This window comes from Acanthopagrus latus, chromosome 11 (assembly GCF_904848185.1).
Source record: "Acanthopagrus latus isolate v.2019 chromosome 11, fAcaLat1.1, whole genome shotgun sequence".
Classification (NCBI taxonomy): Eukaryota; Metazoa; Chordata; class Actinopteri; order Spariformes; family Sparidae; genus Acanthopagrus; species Acanthopagrus latus.
Genome location: NC_051049.1, coordinates 14267588 through 14291683, shown reverse-complemented (window position 1 = coordinate 14291683; position 24096 = coordinate 14267588). Strand labels below are relative to the sequence as shown.

The 24096-nt window shown below is 41.0% G+C and overlaps 2 protein-coding genes across 8 annotated transcripts in view; one reads left to right on the top strand and one right to left on the bottom strand.

Moving 5' to 3' along the window:
• Positions 1-529, bottom strand: part of cep350 (centrosomal protein 350) — a 32371-nt gene extending 31842 nt beyond the window's left edge. For both annotated transcript variants that reach the window (XM_037114095.1, XM_037114097.1), the window contains exon 1: positions 157-529. The gene's annotated coding sequence lies outside the window, so the exon portion shown is untranslated. The remainder of the gene's footprint in view (positions 1-156) is intronic.
• A 1359-nt stretch (positions 530-1888) lies between these two features.
• LOC119028470 (voltage-dependent R-type calcium channel subunit alpha-1E) overlaps positions 1889-24096 on the top strand; it is a 105515-nt gene continuing 83307 nt past the window's right edge. For 3 of the 6 annotated variants that reach the window (XM_037114501.1, XM_037114502.1, XM_037114497.1), the window contains exons 1-2: positions 1889-2169; positions 15420-15982. In XM_037114501.1, coding sequence (XP_036970396.1) covers positions 15453-15982 — 530 coding nt within the window. In that variant the 5' untranslated portion in view covers positions 1889-2169; positions 15420-15452. The remainder of the gene's footprint in view (positions 2170-15419; positions 15983-24096) is intronic. The other 3 variants (XM_037114500.1, XM_037114499.1, XM_037114496.1) reach the window with 1 other exon arrangement.

The following is a 24096-nucleotide window of genomic DNA, read 5'->3' as shown; positions in this document are numbered from 1 at the left end:
AAAAACATCTAACTAAGAGGCGACTTATTTCGAAATGTCTTCGGTCCAGAGAATAGTCGGAGCCGCCAACTCAAGAGAGTTGACGTTACCGCTAGCTGACAGGAAAGTCATGAATAAACTTAGCTAAACTCCTCTTTGGAGAGACAGATCACATACCTTTAGGGAAACGGTCCGATGTGTCTATTTGTCCACATTCATGCCGATGTCCTCGTAGTGAGAAAATCCAAACTTCTCCGGACTTCTTCAGTTTCGTTCAGCTGTCTGTTTGCTAACGTTAGCTGGCTAACGTTAGCGAACCAATGTTAGCTAACAGTTGTGCCAACTAAGCTAGCAACTTTTTCTAACAGCATGCACCCATTTTTGTTATCTCGGCGTTTGTCCAGGCAACCAAATATCCAATCCGGCGGTGAGATTTCTTGGAGTAAATGTCGCTACCCGCCTCTGAGGCTGCCTTTCCCGGGTTACTATGTTGATGTTTCTCTACGGTGAAACTAGGGTATCCAAGACGGGTAGGAAACTGATAGACTGAAATATCGCGAGAGTTGGATCACGTCAGCTGCTGGGAAGCCCCACCCCACCGGACACAATCTATGATACATACAAACAATCACCATAAATAAACACATAATAATAATGATGATGATTATATTCTATCTTTATAATGATAAAAACGCACTTTCATTAGTTTTGTTGGTAGGCCCATTTGAATTAAAGGGTCTTTTGTTAAAATCAGATCGTTTTAACCTTAATTTATCCTAGTTGCTGTTGTTGTTTTTTAAAGTTACAAGATTTTCTTTTGCTGTGAAAAGTGGGCTACTGTCATAATTACCTGCTAGCATCTGCTTTTTTTAAAAAAAAGGCTAAATCATTTTTCCCCCCCATACGGTGGATGTCAAGGGGCGTGGAAGGTAATGATTTGTATACCTACCTGTATTTATTTAGATAATAAGACACAAGGGGGTTATAAAACAGGGAAAATATGCAATTTATTATCTCTTCAAGTTGTCTTTTAAAACTTATAATTACGTTGTCACTCTACTTTTCATGCTTTTAATAGACATTTGGCATACATATGTTTTGCATATTGGTCTCCTGAGCAACCGCAGTTAACAGACAAGATGAATAAATAAAGTCAAAGAAAAAAAAGAATAGACACGTAAAAACATTTATGTGTAATAAAAAGGGTAAACTTAAATTGTTTTTTAATGGGCCAACATTCGTGCAGTGATCATCTGTGTAAAAATCATTGATTGGTTCGAAGGGTCTGGCCGGACATACAGCAGACATAACTTTATCAATTCAATTCACATGCCTTTACTGCCATCCAGCGGTTTGATTGTGTATCTCACACCGAGGCATTCAGACTCACATGCAGCCAAACTGCTGCAGCGCCTCACTTTGAACGCTTCGGTCAGTCATGAAAATAAATAAAGTAATTACATATAATTTTGCCCACTTACCACGAGTCCAGGCAATTTGAGTCATTCTTCATCTTAAGCTATTGTTTCATTGTTTTTTCTGTTGTGGGTTGACTTCTCATTTATCGGTCCCTATAGCAACAAATGGAGTGTGCACATAGTAAAAACGAGGGGGGGAATAGTTTGGTGAGAAGATGTGAGCGTGCTCTCTGTTAACAGACGGGCCATAAACATATAAACTGCGACAGCCTGGAGCCGGAGACACAGGTTTCCAGGTTATGGCTGCTTGTTTGACCACGCAGCAGGCAACAAATAGGTTACCTGCGCTGAACTGTGTGAGAGCTCCATCCAGCTTCATGCTCACGTGGGACCGAACTCACGATCACGTGAACATTTCATTAAGATTTCCTAAATTAAGGAGTGTTAATTGTTTTTCGGCTCCGGTCAATAAAAGGTGATGCATCTGGAAACTGCTCCAATCCACCTGATTCCCCCTGGCTCTCTCTGTGTCTCTCTCTGTCTGTCTCCCTCTCCCCCTCCCTTCTCCTCTCTCACTCACTCTTCCTTCCTCTCTCCCCCCCTCTCCCTTTCTCTCTCTCTCTCTCTCCCTTTCACTCTCTCTCCCTCCTTCCCTCCCTCCCTCTCTGTACTGGCAGGGGGGGTAGTACGGCAGACGTGGTCGTATCTGCTGCCACATTTCTATTTTTCCTTGGAAAGGTGAACGACATGGAAAGGAGTTCTCTCTTTGTAGGTAAGTGATCCTGCGCAGTCCACATGTTCTAACAGGTGTTATTTATTCGTCTGTCTGACAGCTGAGGCGTTTTGCTTTTTGGCAGAGGTTCTGTTTGTGTGCCACCATGAGGATCAGGGTGCAGAGATCCACAAGGAGTCTTCCTCCTCTAGTTTTCATTGATAACGCTCATCAAAAGGGGCTGTGAGGCTTTTGTGTGACTTGAAACACGCACAGTTTGCAGCTTTGTTTTATTGAGAAGCATGTTTATTGATACTGTAATTCAACAGTAATTCATGTTTGTGTGTGTTTGTGTGTGTGTGTGTGTGTATGTGTGTGTGTGTGTGTGTTTTGCCTTTTGCCTCTTGCCTCGTCTGTGTCCAGGAGACTGTGTGGGGGCGATACATGTCTTTTATTTCCTCGGTGTTGGACATTAAGCTGTTTTTTCAGCTCCAACACCTTGGCTTGTTGTATACTTAATGAGCATACAAAACCCCCCTGCAAATTAGTAATCTGCTCAGACTGTGACAGAGCACTATCCTCTCCTCATTTTGGCTGGTGGCAGTGCAACAGGATGAGGCAGGAGGCAGGTGTCCTTACCTGACAGAGGAAGATTCAGATCTTCGTCATCAGTGTGTTGCTCTGAGTGACAGTGCGGGTGTCAGTGTCAGGGCCACGAGAATTAGGTTATGCTAATTACCGAGTGGGCCCAGGCCTGGTAATGATAAAATTCAAAGTGTCGGAGAAGAAAAATCTCCCCAGTTCAGTCTCCGAGGCAGCGATCATTAACTCAAGGAGGGAGGAATTAATTAAAGATGAGAAAATCGAGACTACATTTAACTACAGTTAATAGAAAAGAAGTGTGTGTCTGACAAGTTGCTGGGGGGGGACTGGATACTTAAATGCCTGGATTTTCTTGTGTCATCCGTCTGTCTCCCTGGCTGTTTGTCCTTCTCTGACCCAGGACTTTATTAATGTTATCTTCTTGATCTTCTTGAAAAGTGAACCCTCATTAAGGCGTGCAATGCTTAGATAAACCGATTCGTCAGAAGTAGCACAGCAGCCTGTTTTCTCATGCCATAGTCGTTTGACAATAAAGGAAGAGGGTTGTAATAATCATAGTTTGTGTTATAGATGGCAGGCTGCTGGAGGCAATCACTGTGCTGCTGGTTGATTTCATCACGTCACCTCTTTACTTTCAGCCAAAGTTCTGAGGTGCTCTCTCCCACAAAACCCAGGCCAGGTTTAGTCGCACAATACGAAGAGCTAATCGGGTGATCTTCCTCTAAATGAGGATGTTGACTGATCAATTCTCATTCTCTGGAGGGCCTTTTTAATTATTTCATCACATTAACATTAGTCACTTAGCTCCCCCAATCGAGTTTAACTACATTCTCCTCTTATTGTCTTTTGTTCATCTATTCTCATCAAGTGCTCTTATTGTCTCGATTGAATAACATCACTCCTCTTGGAAGGGGTGCAAATTGGTTTTCATGGTGTATAAATTAGTGCCTCTATTCATCGTAAAACTGAACATGCCTGTACCCCTTGAACTGAAACAAGCTGCGTGTGTCTTGGACCACCGACAGTACATATATTTATAATACTGAATAATTGTGATTCACCTAGCAAAGATGATTAATACAATCTTTTTTATGCACTTGAATGTTTTACCGCATTCTGACAGCCTTTATGTCAAACTACTGTCAAATAAATATGTATGTGTGGAGAGCGTCCACAATCGAATGCATCCAAAACAGATAAATCCTTCATTGCATTAATAACAACAGAGCTGGGGGCCCTCGGAAATGCTTAATGTGTGTTTACGGTTTGAAGTGAGAGCAGGGTTATTGATAACAATTCACCAAGGACAAAATCAATTTGATTTTGATCAATCTTTGATATTAGGTCCTGCTGACAGTTTACGGGGGATGGGGGCTGGTGAATGTAAACTACATTCTAATGTAATTACAAGTGCTAACTGTAACCATACATGGTTACTTGGCTTGTAGGAGAACCCCTTTTGGTTGTAAAGGTCTCCTGGAACCCTTTTATACAATCTTTCAACCAAAGTCAACCAAGTGCTGGCTCTGGGTTGGGGCTAGTTCTGGTTCGGAGTTTGGTCAACCTGTGAACATTTGAAGAACAGGTTTGCTTTTCCCAGCTTTGCTAAGAGCAACTATGGTGAACTACACTGACTCTTTACAAGTGTTGCTGTTGACTTTACTTACCTACATTGGCTTTCAAATATGACTGATTTTCAGACCAATGCTGCTTTGATTAGTGGAAATAGTCAAAGTTTTTCAGGTTTATCTACCATGGATAAGTTAGACCACGCTTCACTACCTGTGGTTTAGAAATGATAAACGTAAAAGGTTTGGTCCTTTGTCACGATAACCTCACCCATATGTCCTGATGTAAGCGGTTCTTTGTTCAGTGTTGGTGCCACTCTGGAACCAGTATTCCTGGCCTGGAGCCAGTTCTTTGGATGTCGAGACACGAAGAGCTGGTTCCAGAGTAGGCACTGGTTCCAAACCAGCACCTGAACCACCTCGGTCAAAAGGGGGTATGTTATGTTATAATTACCAATGTTTAAAGTGAGAAAACATTTACACAATTTTTTATAAGTAATGCTGCTGCTGCCAGGAACAAGTGACCTTGCTTTGAGTTTTGCTCAAAGCTGCTCTGACAGAAAACACGGCTGCAGCTTTGCTTCAGCTTATGCGCTGCATCGATGTGATTTGTTTCAGTTGGCTGCATCTGTTTCAGTTTACAGGTAAAGATTTTGACAGCAATGTAATGTTATGACACTGTGTTCAGTCATTTAGTGACTTCCTGTTGAGCTTGACTTTGGATCTGAGTAACAGAGTGCAACAGATTTCTTTTGTGGCGACTACTTTTCACAGTTCACAAGATTAACATATATTAATGCAGGGCCTGTTCAATGCATGCTGTTCAGCAGAGATTATCTGATAACGTGGGGGGTTTACAGATCCAGTCTTAAACCTACTGAGCTGCTCACAGACTTACTCGGGCTGCCCTGATATGATCACTTATTTTGTAATAATGATTTAAATTTTCGATGATTAGACCCAACACCAAATCAATGAGGCTTCTCAGAGCAGCTGAGTGGTACTGAATGATACTGCATGCTGTTGACAAAAACTTAAACCAATTTGTCGCACCACACTAATCTCCAATTTGTTTATGTCTGCTCCCCCATGAGATTAGGTGAGGATGAATCACATGTAAGCCCAGCTTCAGTCTGCATGAAGCCATGCAGCCAAAGCGCCAAAGCCATGCCCCTGATGCTGCAAAGAGTGGTGTTGGCTGTTTATTCAAAATGTATTTATATTGAACGTGTTGCGTGTCGAAATGGCACCAAATTCCACACCGCACTTCCCTGGGTGTTCAGCAACAAACCCTCCCAGTATGAAGTAGATCAGAAAAACTGTTCTCAAGGTATACGAATCACAGACTGACAGACAGAGATTCCCTGCTTCACAGTAGATATATACCACCGTATTTCTCACATATATCTCAGAGCCAGTAAAATTGGGGTTCATTAATTTATATGTTTTGTGTAATTTTCAAACAGTGGGTTGTTTCACCTCAGCCCGGATTTTCTTTAGGACTTTATTCTCTGACAATTACTTTTCACAGAAAGAAACAATACGTTATTAAATTTTATGAACTACAAGGTTGAAGTTAGACATCTTTCCTTGCCTCCTTTATTATCAAACATCTAAACATCTTTGAAATTTTATGAGAGGTTCACACATCAGAGTGTACTGTATATTTTCACCTACTTGTTCCCCCAAAGCCCTCTTATTTGAAAAATAGTCCACTATTTCAACAACACCAAATTCAAGACCTGAAAAACAAACAGAAGCAGATGATTGATGCTTTCTAATGGCTTTTACCCTGCTTTGCACTGAGTACTAGATATTTCCACTTGTGTTATTTTCTTGTATTACTTCCACACATTCTCTGGCATGTTTCAGTATCATATTATAAAATGATCATTACAGCACTGGGCTGAGGTTATGCGTCATCTACCACCTTATTACAGCTCCCTACCTTCCAGCTGTTCCCCATGAGGTTACTTTACCTTCCAGTGACACAACAGTGTGATGGGTCTATTAGAAGTGTTGATCATTACTGATCTGATGTGTCAGCTGTGTTGAGTAATGGTCTTTCCTGGAAGGTCATCACAGCAGTAGGATCCCTTTGAGAAGTGTTTTTTTCATCATCTGAAGGCTGCGGCCATGGTTTACCTGGCTGCAGTTAAAGACAAAAAGGCCTGATGACTGACAAAATAAATAATAAAAAAACACAAAGCAGAAAAAAATAGGTTTACAATATTCAGTTCATGTCCATTACAAAGCCAAATGTGAGCGATAACACTGCAAACTAATCCACTAGTTGAGTTACCGTGTATGTCCACTGTGACTCAGGCTTGATTAAACTAGTCAATCTATTCAAACCGAGGCCATTCAGCGTAAATGGAATAATACATAATTATAGTATGAAATTTTAATAAACTCCATCGAGAAGGTCGACTGTTGTTGCAGAATAACGTGTCATAGTGGAAGGACACAACAAAGAATGATGGAATGAATATAAGATTGACGCAACATTGTACAATTATACTTTCTATTAAGCAAATAGAATGAAATGTGCAAAATGATAGCAAAAAAGCATGAAAAATGGATATAAAGAATATGAAGAAGTACATGTGACATAAATACATCGGAACATATGCAGATAAAAATAAAAAAAAATAATAATAATAGGAAGGAAAAATAGGACAAAAGGGAGTTTTCAGCGTACACGACAAGCAAAACATGCTCTGTATTCCCCTTTCACATCTTCAGAAAGTGTTACATCTGTGTGGACAATGTGTAGGTTGTCTGTGCCATTAAATACATTCACATTTTTTCCAGATCAAGACAAGATGAGGTAATAATAGAGGAAACAATAGAAGGACGTGGCCGTGGGTGGAATACACTGTGCTGGAGAGGTGCAGTGGAAACTTGTTTTCTGGTTTAGCTGTTATCCTTTTATCCTTCATCAGTTATTATTGTGTCGGTGGGGGATGCACTCTTGCAAATACTCAGTGCTTTGGAAAAAAAACATGTGCGTCAGTTTTGGATGAGACATAGGAGGAGCCGAATGAGTTTATGCTCGATAGTCAGAGTACAGGTGTTGACATTTTGTTATTTGCTTGTTACCTTGATATTTTGGTTCTGACTGGATTATCTTAATGACTAGATGAAACATTTGCATGACCTCGCTCATTCATGGTTCCCAAGCAATGTATCATAATGACATTTATGATCTCAAAAGTGAAATGTCTCATCAAGTTAACGAATTGCCATTAAATTTGGCACAGATATTTATATTTCTCTCCGGATAAACTGTAATAACTTTACTGATCCCATTGAAAAAGTTCTCCATTGATTTAGCATTGTTCTCCTGTTGCACTATTGGACTCAGACCTCTTTTGTTTGATACTATTTTGTCGTTGCTTTTCTTGGTTTACATTCATAGAGATAATACACAATTGAGTACACAGACATGACAAAAGATGTGATGGACTGGTGCAAAATCTCTCAGAAGGGCTACCTCCATCCATTCAAAGGAGAAAGATACAATTATTAAGACGAAGGGAAAGAGAACGAGGAGAAAAAAAGATACTACACAGATTTCACACATTATTTTGTCAAACATTTTGGCCCACAATACAACTCAACCATTGACAGTGTGATTGGACATAAAGGCTTGCTTCTTTCTTTCTTTTCATCTTTCTTTCATGAGGGGCAACTTCAAATTTTAAAATCAAAGTTTCCCTTTAAATCCGTCTCTAGTGCCGTCCTCGCATCAAAATTTAATTTGTCCCACACTTTGGTGCATGAGCAAACACCTGCAAAATGAATTACAGTGGTAAATCTCCTATACATCAGCATGTTGGCATTGGCCATGTGCTTGTATGCGCTCTTTCCCTCTAGATCCTAGATTCAAATAATCAGTTTGTCATCAAGTTCTGCCGTAGCCTGATAACAGCCCATTCTTCAGAATGAGGTTTGTCAGAGCAGGGACACATCTCCAACATGCAGGACGGGGAGCCACCAGGAACGGGATTGAGAGTTACTGCTCTAGATGTGGTCTTGTTAGTCTGACTCAAATCAAATCAAATCAATTTTATTTGTATAGCCTTAAAATCACGGGCTTTACAATCTGTACTGTGAATGACATCCTCTGTCCTTAGACTCTCAATTTGATTCGCATTGACAGAATATCTGATACAGATTATAATATATATAAATAGTGTGGATCCAGGAGACCACAGAGCAGGCCTAGGCATGGCCACGTGTTGCCCGAGCCACACGACCTCCTCTCCACCATGGTGATCTGGAAGAGTGCAGGTGCCGCATGATAATTAGCAGTTAAAAAAAACCCCAAAACTCTAGTGTGTGGAAATATCATCCAAGTTTTTTGTCTCTTTGTTTGTTGAGCCTTGACGCTGAATCCAGATAAGCTTTATATACATTATTCTATCACATGCTATACATCTGCATATTTGTTGCTCCCATTTGGTCGCTTTAAATGCACCATGGTGTGTAATAGAAAGTTGTAAATTTAAAAATATAGATGCTGGCACTGCCTAATGCACTCTATATAATACAGAATGGTAATTTGCAGCCGTTGTATTTTGAGAGAGTCATTGCTCAAAGTAAAACGCTAGCTGGGCAAGAGAAAATTAGACTTGTCATACAGGGGACATTTGCACATTCATGTACTGCATGTCTTAATGTTTTTCCTGGATGATCTGTCTTTACAGTTCATTTTGCAAAATAACTCACAGCAACCAAAAAAAAAAGATTGAATTCCATACATTTGACTCACTTGTGCCATATGTATGCACAGAATATTGTCCTTTGTCCTCATCATACATAGAAAACATTCCTTAGTTAACGAAAAAAATATTTCTAATATATTTATTGTCGTCATCGTCATTTTTGTGAATTTTCTTTTCTAATGAAGGACCAAATTGAAGACAACTTTAGGAAATATTGTTGGTAAATAGAAAAAGAACACTGACTTGGTTCCCAAGTCGTGCGAGGTATGAAGTCGTTTGTGGCTCCAGAGATGCCTCTGGGGATATCGTTCAGTGTCACAGTTGTGTTGTGGGTAATGTAGGCAAAAGGTTTGGAAAATCCTACTGGTCAAGCATTGCACTACTATAACACTGTTAGACTAATGGTGGACAGCTTTAAAAAAAGTGATTTAAATCGATACAGCAGAACAACAGATAGCTTTTCTTTAATCCACACATCCTTTTCAAAATCTGGTGCCTACATTACCCACAATTCAACTAAGCCACTCAGTGACATCACTGGAGACACTTTTTCAGATTACATGCAGCTTTCTCTGGAGCCAAAAAAGGCTTTAAACTACTTTTTTCACATATGAAGCGGTAGTACGCCGATTGTAAACCCACTTTTATGTGTAAAAAAAAAAAAGATGTGTTCCCTTTAAGCAGCTCTCCTAACCGTGCAGCTGAATCTCATGCGCCTTGTACAAACATGACAGTTTTTTTCAGCTGGCTCACATTTTACGCCTGAACTCCTTTCAAACTCATTGGCCATTAGAGGAGGTTCAGGTGACATAACACATCCTGACACATGTTTGGCGATTCAGCTGGTTGACGTCCGGGTTGAAAGCGAGATACGATGTGAAATCAGGCAGTTGCGTGGGCTGCTGGGGGCAGCAGGTGTGAAAAGCTTCCTCGCCTGCCTCAGCCTCCTCTTCATTCCTCATTAGTAACCTTCCAGACACCTGGCTGTCCAAGCAACTTGGCCCCTCTAATATTGTGATTCAGATTTAGTCAATGACTCACATTCATCGACGGCTTTTATGCGGCCTAAGTAAAGGGAAAGACACCACACAGCTGTGACTGACACATTAGATGTTTGAGAACAATTTCAGATAATAGCAGTATAAAAGCTTGGTGACTAAAGCTAATCAACAACCAGTCTCTTAAAAGCTAATAAGGGGAAGTATATCAAACCACAGTCAATTTCCATGGCAGCGTGGTTTTGATAATTGTGTCTGAGCAGCCACAGAGAAAGTAGCTGAGCCTTGATGATGTGAAGTGTGGGTGTTTTTTAGAGATCTGTGGTGAAGGTCTTTGGACTGGTGGGTTCAGTCTGGTTGCACTAATTGTTGTGATAATGATTGTATGAGGGAGGGTGAAGGTTTTTAAAAAATATGAGCTGTTATTTTCACCTAACAATGATTCTTCTCATACCTGCTGTGGGGAAATTCTCACCGTTGAAGTTTGAGAGTTGCTAATTGTCTGAAGAATTACAGACTCGGTGTGATGAATCTCGACGATACATGCAGTCTTTTCTATTTTTTTTCACGACAATATTTAAGGGACAGCTAGACATTACCTGCTGGAGAATAATAAAGGTCTTTAAAAAAGTCCATCCTACCAGCACCTCTAAAGGCCATGTAGACCAGATACAACTTGTTTATGAGTTTGAAAGGTGCTGGAAGATGAATTTTATCACCTTTGGAGTTGCTGGGAGTTTCCAGTATATTATAGTATATATTTCATATTTAACAGACAGGCATGAGGGATTTTCTTACCTAACTCTTGAGAAGAAAAGTGTAATTTCTTAAGTTCAGATGAATAGAAAGTGAGTCTGCCTTTTCGGCCAACTATGAGTAATCATACAAGGACTATGAGTCATTTTCTCTTGATGTACATACAAAGGAATAGACATAGCAGTCAAGAATAAGCAGGACAATTATGTTGGTATGGTGTACGTAGGCAAGAATGTGAAAAAATGGGTAATATATGTATATATGTGTATATATGTATGTGTGTGTGTGTGTGTGTGTGTGTGTGTGTGTGTGTGTGTGTGTGTGTGTGTGTGTGTGAATAATCAGATCCATGTAGGATACAGCTGCTCCTTCTAGAATAGAAACTTTCACACTTTCACTCCGTGGATGCAAACGAGATTTAAACAGAGAAAGAATAAATGTACTCCAAATAAAGTACTCAAATATAAAAATAACAAAAAATTGCATACATGAAATGTGACAACTAGCATATATGCTTATCTACTTTGGCATATACACGTAGTACTAAAGAAAATGGAGATAGAGATGTGTGCCTAAAGTAGAGTAAATAAAGTATGTGCCATAAACAAAATATCTATTTATGAAACCACCAATGACCACAACATAAATAAAGCATTTAGATACAAGTCAAGTGTAACTGTGAGTAACAAATTCTACCTTGTGTGTGACCCAAACAGGATCTAAACTCATCACACAAGGTTCAGTTTATATCTATTGTTCTTATCTCATTGTGTCGATCTCACTAGCAGATGGGAGACGACCATAAACAGGTCAATGAAGTGCCTCAGTATTGAATATACTGTAGGTTAAATATGGTATGCACACATAAGCACAGTCTAAATGACCTTTACGTAAATGCAACATAGATGATCCGAGTGTGCAGGTTGTTTGCTGATAAGACCTGGATTGACGCAAAGAGCAGCCTTGTGGCAATACACAGTCGCGGTGTCTGTTTTAGTTACTTTAATCTTCCATCAGAGGCCTATTTTTCAAGTCTTTCCTAACCATATTTGTCTAAAGATATGTACTTTGTCTCCTTTATAGTCCTGTGGATTGGTTTTGGTGTTTAAATATTTATACCAGCCTATTCCATTTCAGTCGATTGTGAATATGGCACCCTTCTGATACAATTCAGTTGTCTTCATGTTATGGCTGGGCTCTTTTTCTGGCAGTGTCATGGCCATGGTCTGTACTCAAACACCCCTATATATCAGCTAATCGTGTTGGCATTCCTGTTCAGCCAGTCTGAAAACATAATTTGCAAAATGGGTTCAGTAAGCACTGGATCAATGCTGGTTCTCCTGCCATTTCTCAGACAGAGCTCATCCTGCCAGGACTCCCATAATGGACAATTGTTGTATATATTCACTTCTCTATATTTCGCTGGCCTTCTCTGAATGAGTTTCACTCTAAGGGCAACATTTAAGAGTGCTCAGTAAACCATGGGGAGAGGAAGAAGAGGGCAGAGCAGGTGTTTTCCTTCTCTGTTGGGAGCTCATATTCAGCAGCATTGTTATTTCAACCGTATATACACAATACACCCTCCAGAGAGACAATGAGCATGTCAATCAGAAGCTATACAAACATCACTAATTGTTTGTCTTAAAAAGAAATGCTGTGCAAGTGTGCTTTAAGGATTTATTTGTAATTAATTGATGTATTGCAGGGTATGCCATTCAAATCAGCCAGGACCATAAATGTTATGATAAAAAGAAATAATTATAAACAACTTTGGCAGGGGTGGAAATTAACCTAATCCAGGTATTAAACCTGTTTTAACAACTACTGTCTGACTGTCTCATTGTTCGTCTCTTGTTACCATAGATTGCATTTGTTTGTTTTTTCTTTTATGTATTCTATGAATGTATTGATTTTCTTTTTTAATCAATGTTTATCTGCTCTGTTTTATTGGTCTCCTTCATCATCATTATTGCTATTATAAATTCTCCCTTCCACTTAATCTTCTTGTTATATTTGTTAAAAATCGTTTACTCCAACTACAATAATTAGTGAGTGTCCTCACTTGGTTGTGATAGTTTTGTCATATGTGTGATTGTAATGTCTATTATATACATGTTGTTAAATCACATAAAAAAGCAAACCAATGTTCTGTAAAAATAAAGAAAAGAAATGAGCTCAGATGAAAGTTGTAAGAAGCATAGTAGTGTGATGTTTCCCTGCTGAGCCAATTTCTTTTATACTAAAGTGCACCCGAAAAAAAATTTGTGATTAAAATTAGTAAATTAAAGCAACACGATGTGCCTTTTTTGGCTGAAAATATCGGCTTCAGAATCATGTTGATGGTACAGTGTCTTGTAGCAGGGTGAATGGTGTCTCTGTGTCAGCCACTCCGCCTCCCATCACTTTTTTCTACATGTAAGAAACTCATACATTTTTACGTCAACATACCAGTTTTCAAGATGTGTCTTTACTATAACGTAATGAGTTTTGTTTATAGTGAGTACTTGCATTACATATGGCAAATTGTTACAGAGTGACTGTATTTCAATTTACCACAGTGGTGTTACACTCGGGCACTGTGGGGGGCGCCAGATTGCATCAAATGCAGATTTCTACATCATTTTGCTTTACATTTTTTCTTTTTAAAATGTCCTCAGTGGAGCTTGTATTTATTGTTTTTGGACACTTGATGTGGGTGAAGCAGCTCAGCGGAACACTTAGATCAGCAGTGTGACCAGATGGCTCGCTTATTTTAGCTCTAATGAGCTGAGCCATACCACCGTTGCCTCAGGAAAAGTTTGATGATTACGTTTCAGTTATTATTTGTTTTATCCCAAATTTTCACTTTCTGCCTCATGAATTTAATTAATCAAACTGTTGCTGTTTTATTTGTGCTCTAGTAAACAATGTCCCAAGAAAAAGGTTTCTCATATGAACTTTGGTTTTGCAGCTTTTCGCCCTAAGGGTTCATCAAGCACGATAATTCAGTTGCATCTGTTCGTGCAAAAATGCTGATATGTGGAGGTATTAGCGGCGACCTCTTGAAATCAAGGAGGTGCTGCTTCTTGCACAGGTGATGACATCACATCATCCACTAAAGAGGATCTCTGGCCATTAGTAGTTCATTTATAGCAGTTTGTTCACTTATCGACAGCAGTCTAATTAAAGGCTCTCAGGGTGCTTACAGCAGTCTGATGGATTTTAAGATCAAGATGGCTAAATAGCTTTTACCCTTTAATCTTACATGCTCTATACAATTCCACAGCATCCTCTTTTATGCTGCTCAGTATCCTCACCACGCAAATTATTTGCTGCACAACTGATTCCCTCAGAGGGACTGTAAAACCCCAAATCTATCATTCGGCTAACTAAAACGGTGAGAGCTCCATAAAGCTGCAGCAGGAGAAGTGCTTTGCAGCATGTCAAGCATTAAGATGTATTGTGTGCATGTCTTCCTTAGCACATACTCAAAACTAGACTCCTCTTCGAGAACAGAACAAGTGTTTACAAAAATTACTCCATCTCTTCCTCTTCCCTCTTCCTAATTGCACCATTAAGCACAGCACTGGCAGTATTATATGATTATTTGTTTTGAGGGCTGCATTACAGCTGATCTAATTGGTTCTGATGCTCAGAGGTAATATTTTAAACTGACTAAAGACAGTCAGAGTTGTTGGGCCACTGGCAAAATGCCTTGAAGGGTTAGCTGATCAAATTCATACTGACACAGACGCTACATCTTTACAAGATTTTGACCGAAGTAGCCGTAATACAACACCCAAGCATAAAACTGAGTGACTGTACCTGCATGTGAATGATGTTGCTCCATCAAATCTGCTCCATGGGTGAAACACAAAGCTACAGTCTGTGTCTGGTCAGTTCACAACAATGTTAGTATCTGTAGACAGTTTTACAGTACACTTGAAATGTGTTAGAAATAACAGACTACCTAATTATCTTTGTTTGGTTATTTTCCACTGCCATTCCCGTACTGGGAACCCACATGAAAAGGATCACATAAACAGCATCTAAGTGCTATTAAACTGTCTGGTCTGTGCACTACAAACCAACTCGAACCTCCATTGGTCCATCTGTGTGTTGTCAGAATCAGCTCCTGAAGGCTCCATATGAAGAAAAAACAACATTGTTTTTACTTTTTGACAAGGTTTGAATCTACAATGAATCCAAAGAGCTCATAGCAACATTGGATGTGTTGAGCAGTCACCACAGATACAGGCACTCCCTAGTATGCTTTCAGAACCATACAAATTCCACAGAGGATGCCTTATCCACTGCCCTCTCCAAACACCTGGAGAACAAGAACAGCTACATCAGAATATAGTCACCTGTGTGCTGTCCCAGAAGTAGGGGGGGTCGTGCTCCCACTTTACTCCTCTGGCACACATTCATAAGCCTGCTGTCATGTATTCTAGCAGGGACCTCCACAGATGAGGTCTTCAGTACTTGCAGTTGAGATCAAGATGAAGGCCGAGTTTGAAAATGAGTGCGGCCTCTGCCTCTGTTAAATGAAACTATACTGAAGAGCAGCTGCACACAGTCAACTGCTGTGTAAATCTTTGATGTCATTTACAGTTTACACATTAATACTATGTGTCTCTCACTTGGTGTTTTCATTTCCTCTCTCCTTGCTGCAGCACTATGCTGAGATCCCGGGCAGCCTTCTCACCATGCTGGAACTGGGCTCCTCTTCAGTCAGCTCTCAGTCTCTGACAGGGGACCACAATGCTTTGGGACTACCTAGAGCCCCAGTGGGGCCGGAGTGTCCAGTGGTTGGTCTGGGCATTGGGACAATGTGCGGTAGCAGCACCCCAAGGCACCACGTCCTTCCCTCGTCCCCAGTGGACTGTGAGAACTGGCAGAAGCATCGCGCAGGACTGGCCCGAGGCTCGAGCCTGTTTTCAGAGTCCCACTCCCTCCTGGAGCCCCAAAGTCTCTCGACCAGCTATGACACCCTCTACCTCCCACACATGTCTGGCCAAGCTCCTCTTCTACATCCAAACCGTCTTGGCCTGTCTCTTGATGTTGGGTCAACGTTTGAAGTTGGAGGGGGAATGCTGGGGGTGGATGGAGATTTGGCGGTCAGTCCCAATGTGATCAAGAGACGCCGGGGTGGCCTGATCGAGCAGAAGGACATCGTCAAAGCCCACCAGGCTCATAAAATTCAAAGCACACCTCAGGCACGACGCAAGGAGTGGGAGTGAGTATGAGGCTGATATAAATACAGAACCTTGGCTTGCTCCTTCTTCTACCTACTAAATTATTCTGAACCTTATCCCAAATGTAATCTACAGCACCAAAGTTTTCTTCACTACTGTTTTCAGATGCTTTCAAAGTTCAGAGACAGCTGCGCGTATGTGAATGTGCTTTAGGATGCCACCTTGTGATCGTCAAGTCGCTACCATGGTGTGGCCGTCAGGTTCTCAGTCTGAGGGTTCAGTTCTCAGCCCTCTTGTCCATATGGTCATTTCTGGCTCCTAAAAAAACAAGAAGGTGACAGCCACAATACCAACAGAGACTTCAAAGCAGTCGTCCCCAAACACAGTGGGTTTAGATTTGGGTAACACTTTTTTTGTGTGTGTTGTCCAGTGATAGCATTCTTCTAGTGTTGAACATGACTGAGATGCCATTACTATGTCTAAGTATTTTCCAAAATGTCAAAAGTGTTCATTCAAATGGGACCCAAACTTTTGCTTCGGGTGAGCATCCTTCCGAGGATCTGACAAAGTTTCATGCTCATTCAGTTATTAACAGCATACTGTAAGTTTACTGCATGTGCTCATTCACATGCTCTACCACGTGAATGCATGTAAGTATATGTGCCCGTGTGTGTGTGCACGTGTGTGTGCCGTGTGTGTGTGCCTGTGTGCGTGTGTGTGTGTATTCACTGGTTTCCTGTCCCGTGGCGCGGAATTTCCAGCTGATTATAGCGGTGACGCCCCCCTCTGTTTCCCTGCTGAAGCTGGGGCTTCACCTCTTGTGGCACTGGCACCCTCTGTGCCCCCTCCCTCCTTCCTCACCACAGGAACAGGATACCACATCCCATGCTAAGCTATGTCTATAGCTTAAGTGACAGAGGGGAGCGTGATGGTAGAGGGAAAGTGGCAGGTTAGATAGGACACGGATGAGGTGCAGTGAGTGCAGAGGAAGAGATGAGTGGGGATGAGACAAACTGTGAATTAGGAATAAGAGGAGTAATTTGAGGTATGAGGTTTTAATTTGCATTTGGTATTTAAGTCTATGTGACAGAAGTGTTGATGTGGTTGTAGAGATACTTAGTCATGGTACTACTCTCAGCCCAGTGCAATTATTACAACACTACATGACAAAGCTCCACTTCTGCTGCTGAGAGGACAAAGACCAGAGTGAGTCAGGATGCGTTACGACCATGAACATCGGCATCTCAGGGCCATTTAGCAGCAAGCCCACAGCGACCTGACAGGAGGATGGAAAATGAGATGTTGCACCTGAGCCAAAGTGTGCACCTGCTTTTGTTTTTCGAAGGAAATGAGTGTGATTTCAGACTCAGCCAGAGTAATAGGTTATGAAAATTGAATCTGAGTCCTTGCCCAGCTGTCAGCAGATCTCAAACTTGGTAATATCAATCAGTCGATCACTTAGTTCCTCCCTTGGCTCAGTTTAGTCTGTAGCAAGATATCTCAACAACCGCTCTCCAGATTGCCATGGCATTCTGGTGTGGAAAATTCACGACACCCAGAGGATGGTTCTTGATATCTTGATAATTTCCTGAGGTTTCTGTAGTGGCAAGCAGTAGTCAGACCAAATTTCATTATTTGACCTACCATGTGCACAACTCAGAAGTCAAACAACCCTATAGCCACAGAGTCAAATTGTTTCCATGCCGTGAAAATGTATTTTCTCTTTTCTTAATTTGAAGAAATCCAGAATTCATAAAGTAATAAGTCACGTTACTTTAATATTGTACAGGACCTAACCTAAAATATTGGAATAAGGTTACTGACCACATTTTTAACAGATTGATAAAGTAACCCTCTCAACCCTAAGAATAACAAGACCATCACTATGTTTGTTGTTGTCTTCTGAATGCTTTGTAATATGTATAGCAAAGAGCAACACAACCTCAATGAGCCACTGACAAGTCCTATATTTTTATTGGCCTCCAGTGGGGATCTTCTGAAAAAAAAAAACACTATACAAGACTCCATTTGAGAGACATGTTTAAACAGCAAACGCTGCTCTTTGTAAATTAAGACACTGAGGCACCTAATTCTGGCATCTTGTTCTGCTTTTAGCAGTTTGTGTGTTGTGTTGTTTGTGTATTTGCAGATACATGTGTTTGTGTATGTGAGTACTTTTGTTGCATTTGGCATGTGGCGATCTAGAGAAAGACTCCCATTCGGAAGTGCTTGATGAAATAACAGTGTTTAGAGTTGGCATTAACACGGCCATAATGACAGTAATCAGGCTGACTCAATCAGGCATTTCACCGGCTTCAGGACTCGACGTGAGTCATAAATAGAGGAGAGCTCAAAAGATGTATTGGTCTCTATTTGAACTTGATGCTGTGTGTTTTTGTGTTTACTGTATGCAAAAACGCGAATGGCACTCAACAGAGTGCATACCTCCGCCAAGGCCCAGCAGTCCCCTTTCATTCAATAAAAATTAAACCAATATCAAATACATTTTTTTTATAAAAATCTGTTATATTTTGGGATCGGATTTGTAATCAAATTGTACTCATAAATACTAGCCACCTTATTACGGCTGGTTTTTTTTTTCATCAGTATCCATCTATTATTCCCTGACAAGACAGTGTAAAAAAATGTGGCCCTATATTTGGATCTGCACCAAAGGTTAATGGGGTCTATTCTTGGCCAAGACCAATCCTCCAGCTAATTTTCGTGCAGTAATCCTGCTGACAAACCAGCAACCCTCAAAAACCTAACAACCCACGAAAATGTGACCTCCCTTGAGAAAGTAATGAGGATGATTTTTTTCTTAGTGCCAATTATTGGAAATGTTCCCAATTTCTCATACACGGTATAAACATTGTGCACAACATTGCACTAAAATGTAGCCCATTAGAATTTGAGAGTTCTGCCAATTGAAATGTTTAAAATATGTTTTTGTACAGCCGCAAACCATCCAGCTTGGTTGCATTTTCTTGGTGCTGTGTCATAATTATCCAGACCCCAAGTAAGACCCTCATTATCAGGACCCCCTTTTCCAGAACGTTGTCAGATGAAGTTAAGAGAGAGACGGTGAAAAGGAAGAGCTGCTGGCTGTGTAGGGGATGTGGTTCATTTGAATTTTTGCCAGCCAGATATTCAAGGCAGTTAGAGTAGTTGTTAAACTAATGGCAGCATATGCTAAATCCATGAGTCATTAGGCTGAACTTGGAAGCTGAGCCAGAGCAGAATCCTGACTGAGTTTCCAAGTGACAGCACTTTGAATGAGGCTCTTCACCCAGGATGATTTTTATTGTATTGTACAGTAACAACTGGTAGCCATTTTGTGCCATGTAGATTGTGTGTTCGTATGTGTAGGGTTCATGCCATGAATCACGAGTTCCTTGATTTGCTCTGATTTCCATTCCCCTAGGTGCAGTGTTACGCTGGCATCTGGGTGTTTATCGTCTCCTGCTTTGAGTAACTCCTCTGACCAAGGGGCTGTTACACACTCCTCAGCTCCGCCAGCACACTCTGACAGTAAAGGGACAGAGGATGAATGAGAGCAAAGTGGCTCAGCTCAGTAATGGTACAATAGCAACAGCTCTACAGTCTTAACATTCTCCTTAAAGAGTAAATAAGTGTAAGTAGTAAACTTTTCGTTGTGCTTTTTTCTCCTGACCCCATTTCTACACATTCATGTAAATGCATTGTGTTGTGTTTTAGCTTTTTGCCAACTTGGCTTCGGACCAAGTTCTTGATGTGAGGTGGAGCAGCTACAGCACCATCATTAAAACATTTTCAGCTTGGAGCTTTTCCAAAGAAACCGTTAAGGTGTCAGCGCAAATACATCGGATCTGCACTCAGATTTATTTGCTTCACATCAGAGCCGTACGCTGGTTTTTACAGAAAGTGTGGCACCCCTCTCATATTTTTCAGGAGGAATTTCATAGTCTCTCCATGACCTGACATGATGTCTGTTGTAGTCCCTCAGCTGTAGTGCTGGCTGACAACATACACACACACGCACATGTACATAAAAATCTGCACAGTGGAGACATATCGAGGGAGGTCAGATCAATAATTTATGTAATACTTCACCAGTGATGTGTCCTGTAAATGCTTTGGCTTCAGTGGTTACAGATGAAAGATGAAGGCACCACCCCTCTCTCTCTGCTGTAGCCACTGTGTGTGTGTGTGTGTGTGTGTGTGTGTGTGTGTGTGTGTGTGTGTGTGTTTGTGTGGGTGCATCAACGGTGATCTGTGCCACGTTGATCTGTGTTGGTTCAGTTCTCTGCAGGAGTGTTTACAGACTCAGACACGCTGTGTGTGATCTTCATTTCTCTCTGACCACAGCCTGACCGGAGCCCACTGGCTGTGCCGCTGGACAGCCATAAAGCATCTGACCAGCTCCGTTGCTCACAGCTGAAGTTCGAAAATTGCTTGTTTACAGTCCTTGTTTTTCATTCCTTACACACCAAGCACACGCCTCATTATTGACCCACTGGTATAGCCGGCGGGTTCATTGGTTTGTGGTCCAGGGTTCTTGTTGCAGTCTGCTGGAAGCTGAGCATGGGGAAAGGCCATGACCAGATGCCTTTGCTTTTAGTGCCACAGCTCAATAGCAGTGTCGGTCTTTTAGTCCAGACTAAAATATCTCCACAGCTACTGGATGGATTGACATGAGATTTGATGCAAGCATTTAGGTGCCCATTGGATGAATCCCCTGACCATTATAGAGACGAACATACTCTCTTCCCTCAATTGTCGTCATTTTTACATCCAGAACCGTTATAAGATATTTTAATTTGTCCAGTATTTTTGCCAGATACAGATACCTATCCCAGGTATACAAACAAAAGAAAGTAATTCGAAGAAAAGATGCTTGAGGGAGTTTTGAAGTGTTACAACATCAGCTTTGTATGTTGTATAAGTTTGTCCTCAGGGCTGCTAGCTTTCTGCTGAAGATAATTTTGTTAAAAACCTTGTGATATACTTGCATTCGGCATCATAAATTTGGCTAAATGTCTGCCCAGTATCAATAATACATATGCATTAATATTCCATGTTTCTATTATGTTTGGAAATGATCAAATATGCATTCAAGCCATGGAGATATTCATCAGAACACACAGTTTTCATTTTTAAAGGAAGTTCTTTTTACCCGATACAGACCGGAGAGATGCCTCAAATGCAGTCTGACCACTGTAATATGTTAGTTTCATGTCTGCCTATCTTTGATCGTACTCAAGTGTTTGCTTTACAGAAAAGAGAAGCAGCACTCTTAGTCGGAAAACAGTGACACCGCCTCTAGTTTCAATCTTTCCGTTTCCCTCGGTGTTTGTCAGCCCACAGAGCATTTGTTCTGAAGAGCGTCTGCACCCTGCTGCCCTCGGAGGGCCTCACGCATCGAGGTTATTCTCAACTTGTTGAGCTGTGTGCCAGACAGATATTCAGGAGGGAAAACAGGGACTTAAAAAGTCTGTCACTCAGTCCTTTTTGTTCTCGTTTGTCTCTCAAAAGCTGAGGGAGTGTGTGACAGATGTTTCAAGCAGAGGCATAATTGGACAGCGAGGCACGCAATCTAAATGTCACCACTACTTGCTCATTCATACCAATTTCAGCAAATTTGCTCAAGGGGCTCGACTGCACTTTTTGGTTATTCTGCATTGCTGTTTGTGCTACTGTTACTCACTTAAACTCAATTTGATGTCAGTGGACAATCTCTGAAAAGGTCATCACAGGCAGCGCTGCTTCTTCCATCAGTGTTTTACTACTGAAGGTTTGACACTTTATTAGGCCTGACCCTTTCTAATTTCATCAGTACACAACGGAGGGAGAATCTGTCTCTCCCTGTATCGGCCTCCTTCTCCTTCATTATTGTCTCCCTGTCAGTGTCAGACAGACACCCAGCGCAGGGTAAATGTCAGAGCTGTTTGTCATAACTGAATTATTAATGATGACACGCTGAAAAGCCATTTTCCTCGCCATAAAACCATGTGTCTGTCAGGCACTATGCAGAATGGAGAGGGCGGCGTTATTGGGAGAGAATGTGTGTCGAGGGAAAACTGTAGAAACTGTTTGTTCGCCGGCTCCCTCTGTAATAATGTTTTCATTTAATCCAAGCTGGTGTATTCGTTTTATGGAGGATGTATTTGTGTGTGCCGCGTTTTTTGGGCGGAGAATTTAGCACTTAAAATCCTAAATGATATACTGCTGCATTCATTCTCGCACTCAGCCTTCATATCTAGTTCATTTCTTTGCTGTCTGTCTGTCTGTCAGTCTGTGTTCCGTGTTTGGATGGCAAAATGTTGCCATCTGACACTGCTGATGACCGTCACAGAGATGGAGAGAGATCATGAGTTACTAAGATGTGAGAACTGTCAGTGGTTGATGGTGTCTGAGACTAAATGTTGCCCCAGGGTGTAAAATGAAGACGTGGAGTGATCTGAAGAGTTAAGCAGCGCAGCAAAGAGGAGAGAGACAGATAAAGAGGGAAGTGGTATAAACTTTTACGACTGAGTTCTTTCTTTGTGTTTGAATGACCTCATGTCACGATCTTATTTGAGGGTTGTATAAAGCCCCTGGATTCATAAAATCAGTATTTTATTGCTCAATTTATTTCAGTCATTGTTCGCTCAAAAAATTGGTGTTTAAAAAAAAAAAAACGCTTTTGTGATGTTTATTATTTTAGTACTTAGTCTCAGATTTAATTCATGTGGTTCGCCCCCTCTTTCTGACCTCATGTACAATCTGTGGATCTTTATCACAATCAATATTTTATGTTGTAAAACTTAAAGCAAACACAGACCTTAAGAGGCATTTTGCTGAAAACCTGTTTTTTAAAAAAAACACAGCGGTAAACAGATTGTTATCTCCGTTTTGTGATTTCTCCTGAAGTGGTGTTGGTTCAAAGCACCCTCACATGGCCTATATTTTGACTCAGCACAGTGGATCATCTGCATGGCCCCATTACCTGCCCCTCATTCTTTCAGTATTACATCCTTAAATGTTACTACCATGCATCTCTGGGCTGGTGCCCTGCTTTACTGACACCAGCTACGTCTCCTGGGGAGCTCTGTATGAAATGTAGCCTCACACCACGTGACAGCAGCGTGCTCTCTCATTTACTGTAACACACTCACATTCACATGGGCATGCACAACACACACACGCTCATTGTGCGGCTGTCGAAGGGCCAGCTGCATATGGTTCGCAGGCACTTGCATAGATCAACATTTATTATCTCTTTAAAAATTAAAGACCATAGATGTGCTGATAACTCGCTTTCTACAAGCAATAACTGAAAATAATGTTTCTAGCTCTGTGTGGGATGGGACTTTATGTCATTTCACATCTATATTTAAGTAAGTGAGTGCACTCTAAGAAGTGTAGCTGTCTTAACTATAACTCTGGAAAATAAAATAGAAAGCTGCCGGAGGAGAGCTCAATCCACGGTACTCAGAATGATCTGAACATTTGATTAAGAAATCCGTCATTTATGGAGCCCGAAGCATCTTCTATGAGCCTCTGTCGAAATAGAAAATGAATTCATTTTGGATAATTACTTTAACTTGATTTACTTGCTCTCTGTCCCATTTCTTTGCTAGAAATACTTTTTTTTTTTCTTAGCAGCCGCTAGAAAAAAACAGCACTTCGTGTTGACCTCCCCCACTGCACTGTGACTTCAAACCATTAAGAAGACGAAGCAGTGTGACCTGTCAACTGGTTCCACCAGTGTGTATGCATGCACACGGACAAATGAAAGGTTTTCATGTAATGATGTTTGAAAAGAGAAGCGACACCTTTAACCCTCCACCTCTTTTAACACTAGGAACATGCTATGAGCTAACACGAGTAAGGAAGTGATTCACATTCCAAATGTTACAGGTGGAAGAATTTGTAGAGGCTTTAGAGAGGCTATGTATCATCTCAGATTTTGGATAGCGTTACATATGATATGAAATGCATGCTTTCTTTTCCTGGTTTTACAGGCTGCATTACAGTAAAGAAATGTCATTTTCTGAATCTCACCAGACTTTTTGTTTTAATACTGCCCAGGCCAGGTCGATACCTTCAGCTCTTTGTCATTCCTTAGGCAAATCCTGAAAAAAATATTCAAAATATTTGGTTACAGTGGATTTTAAATCTGAGTGAGATCTGG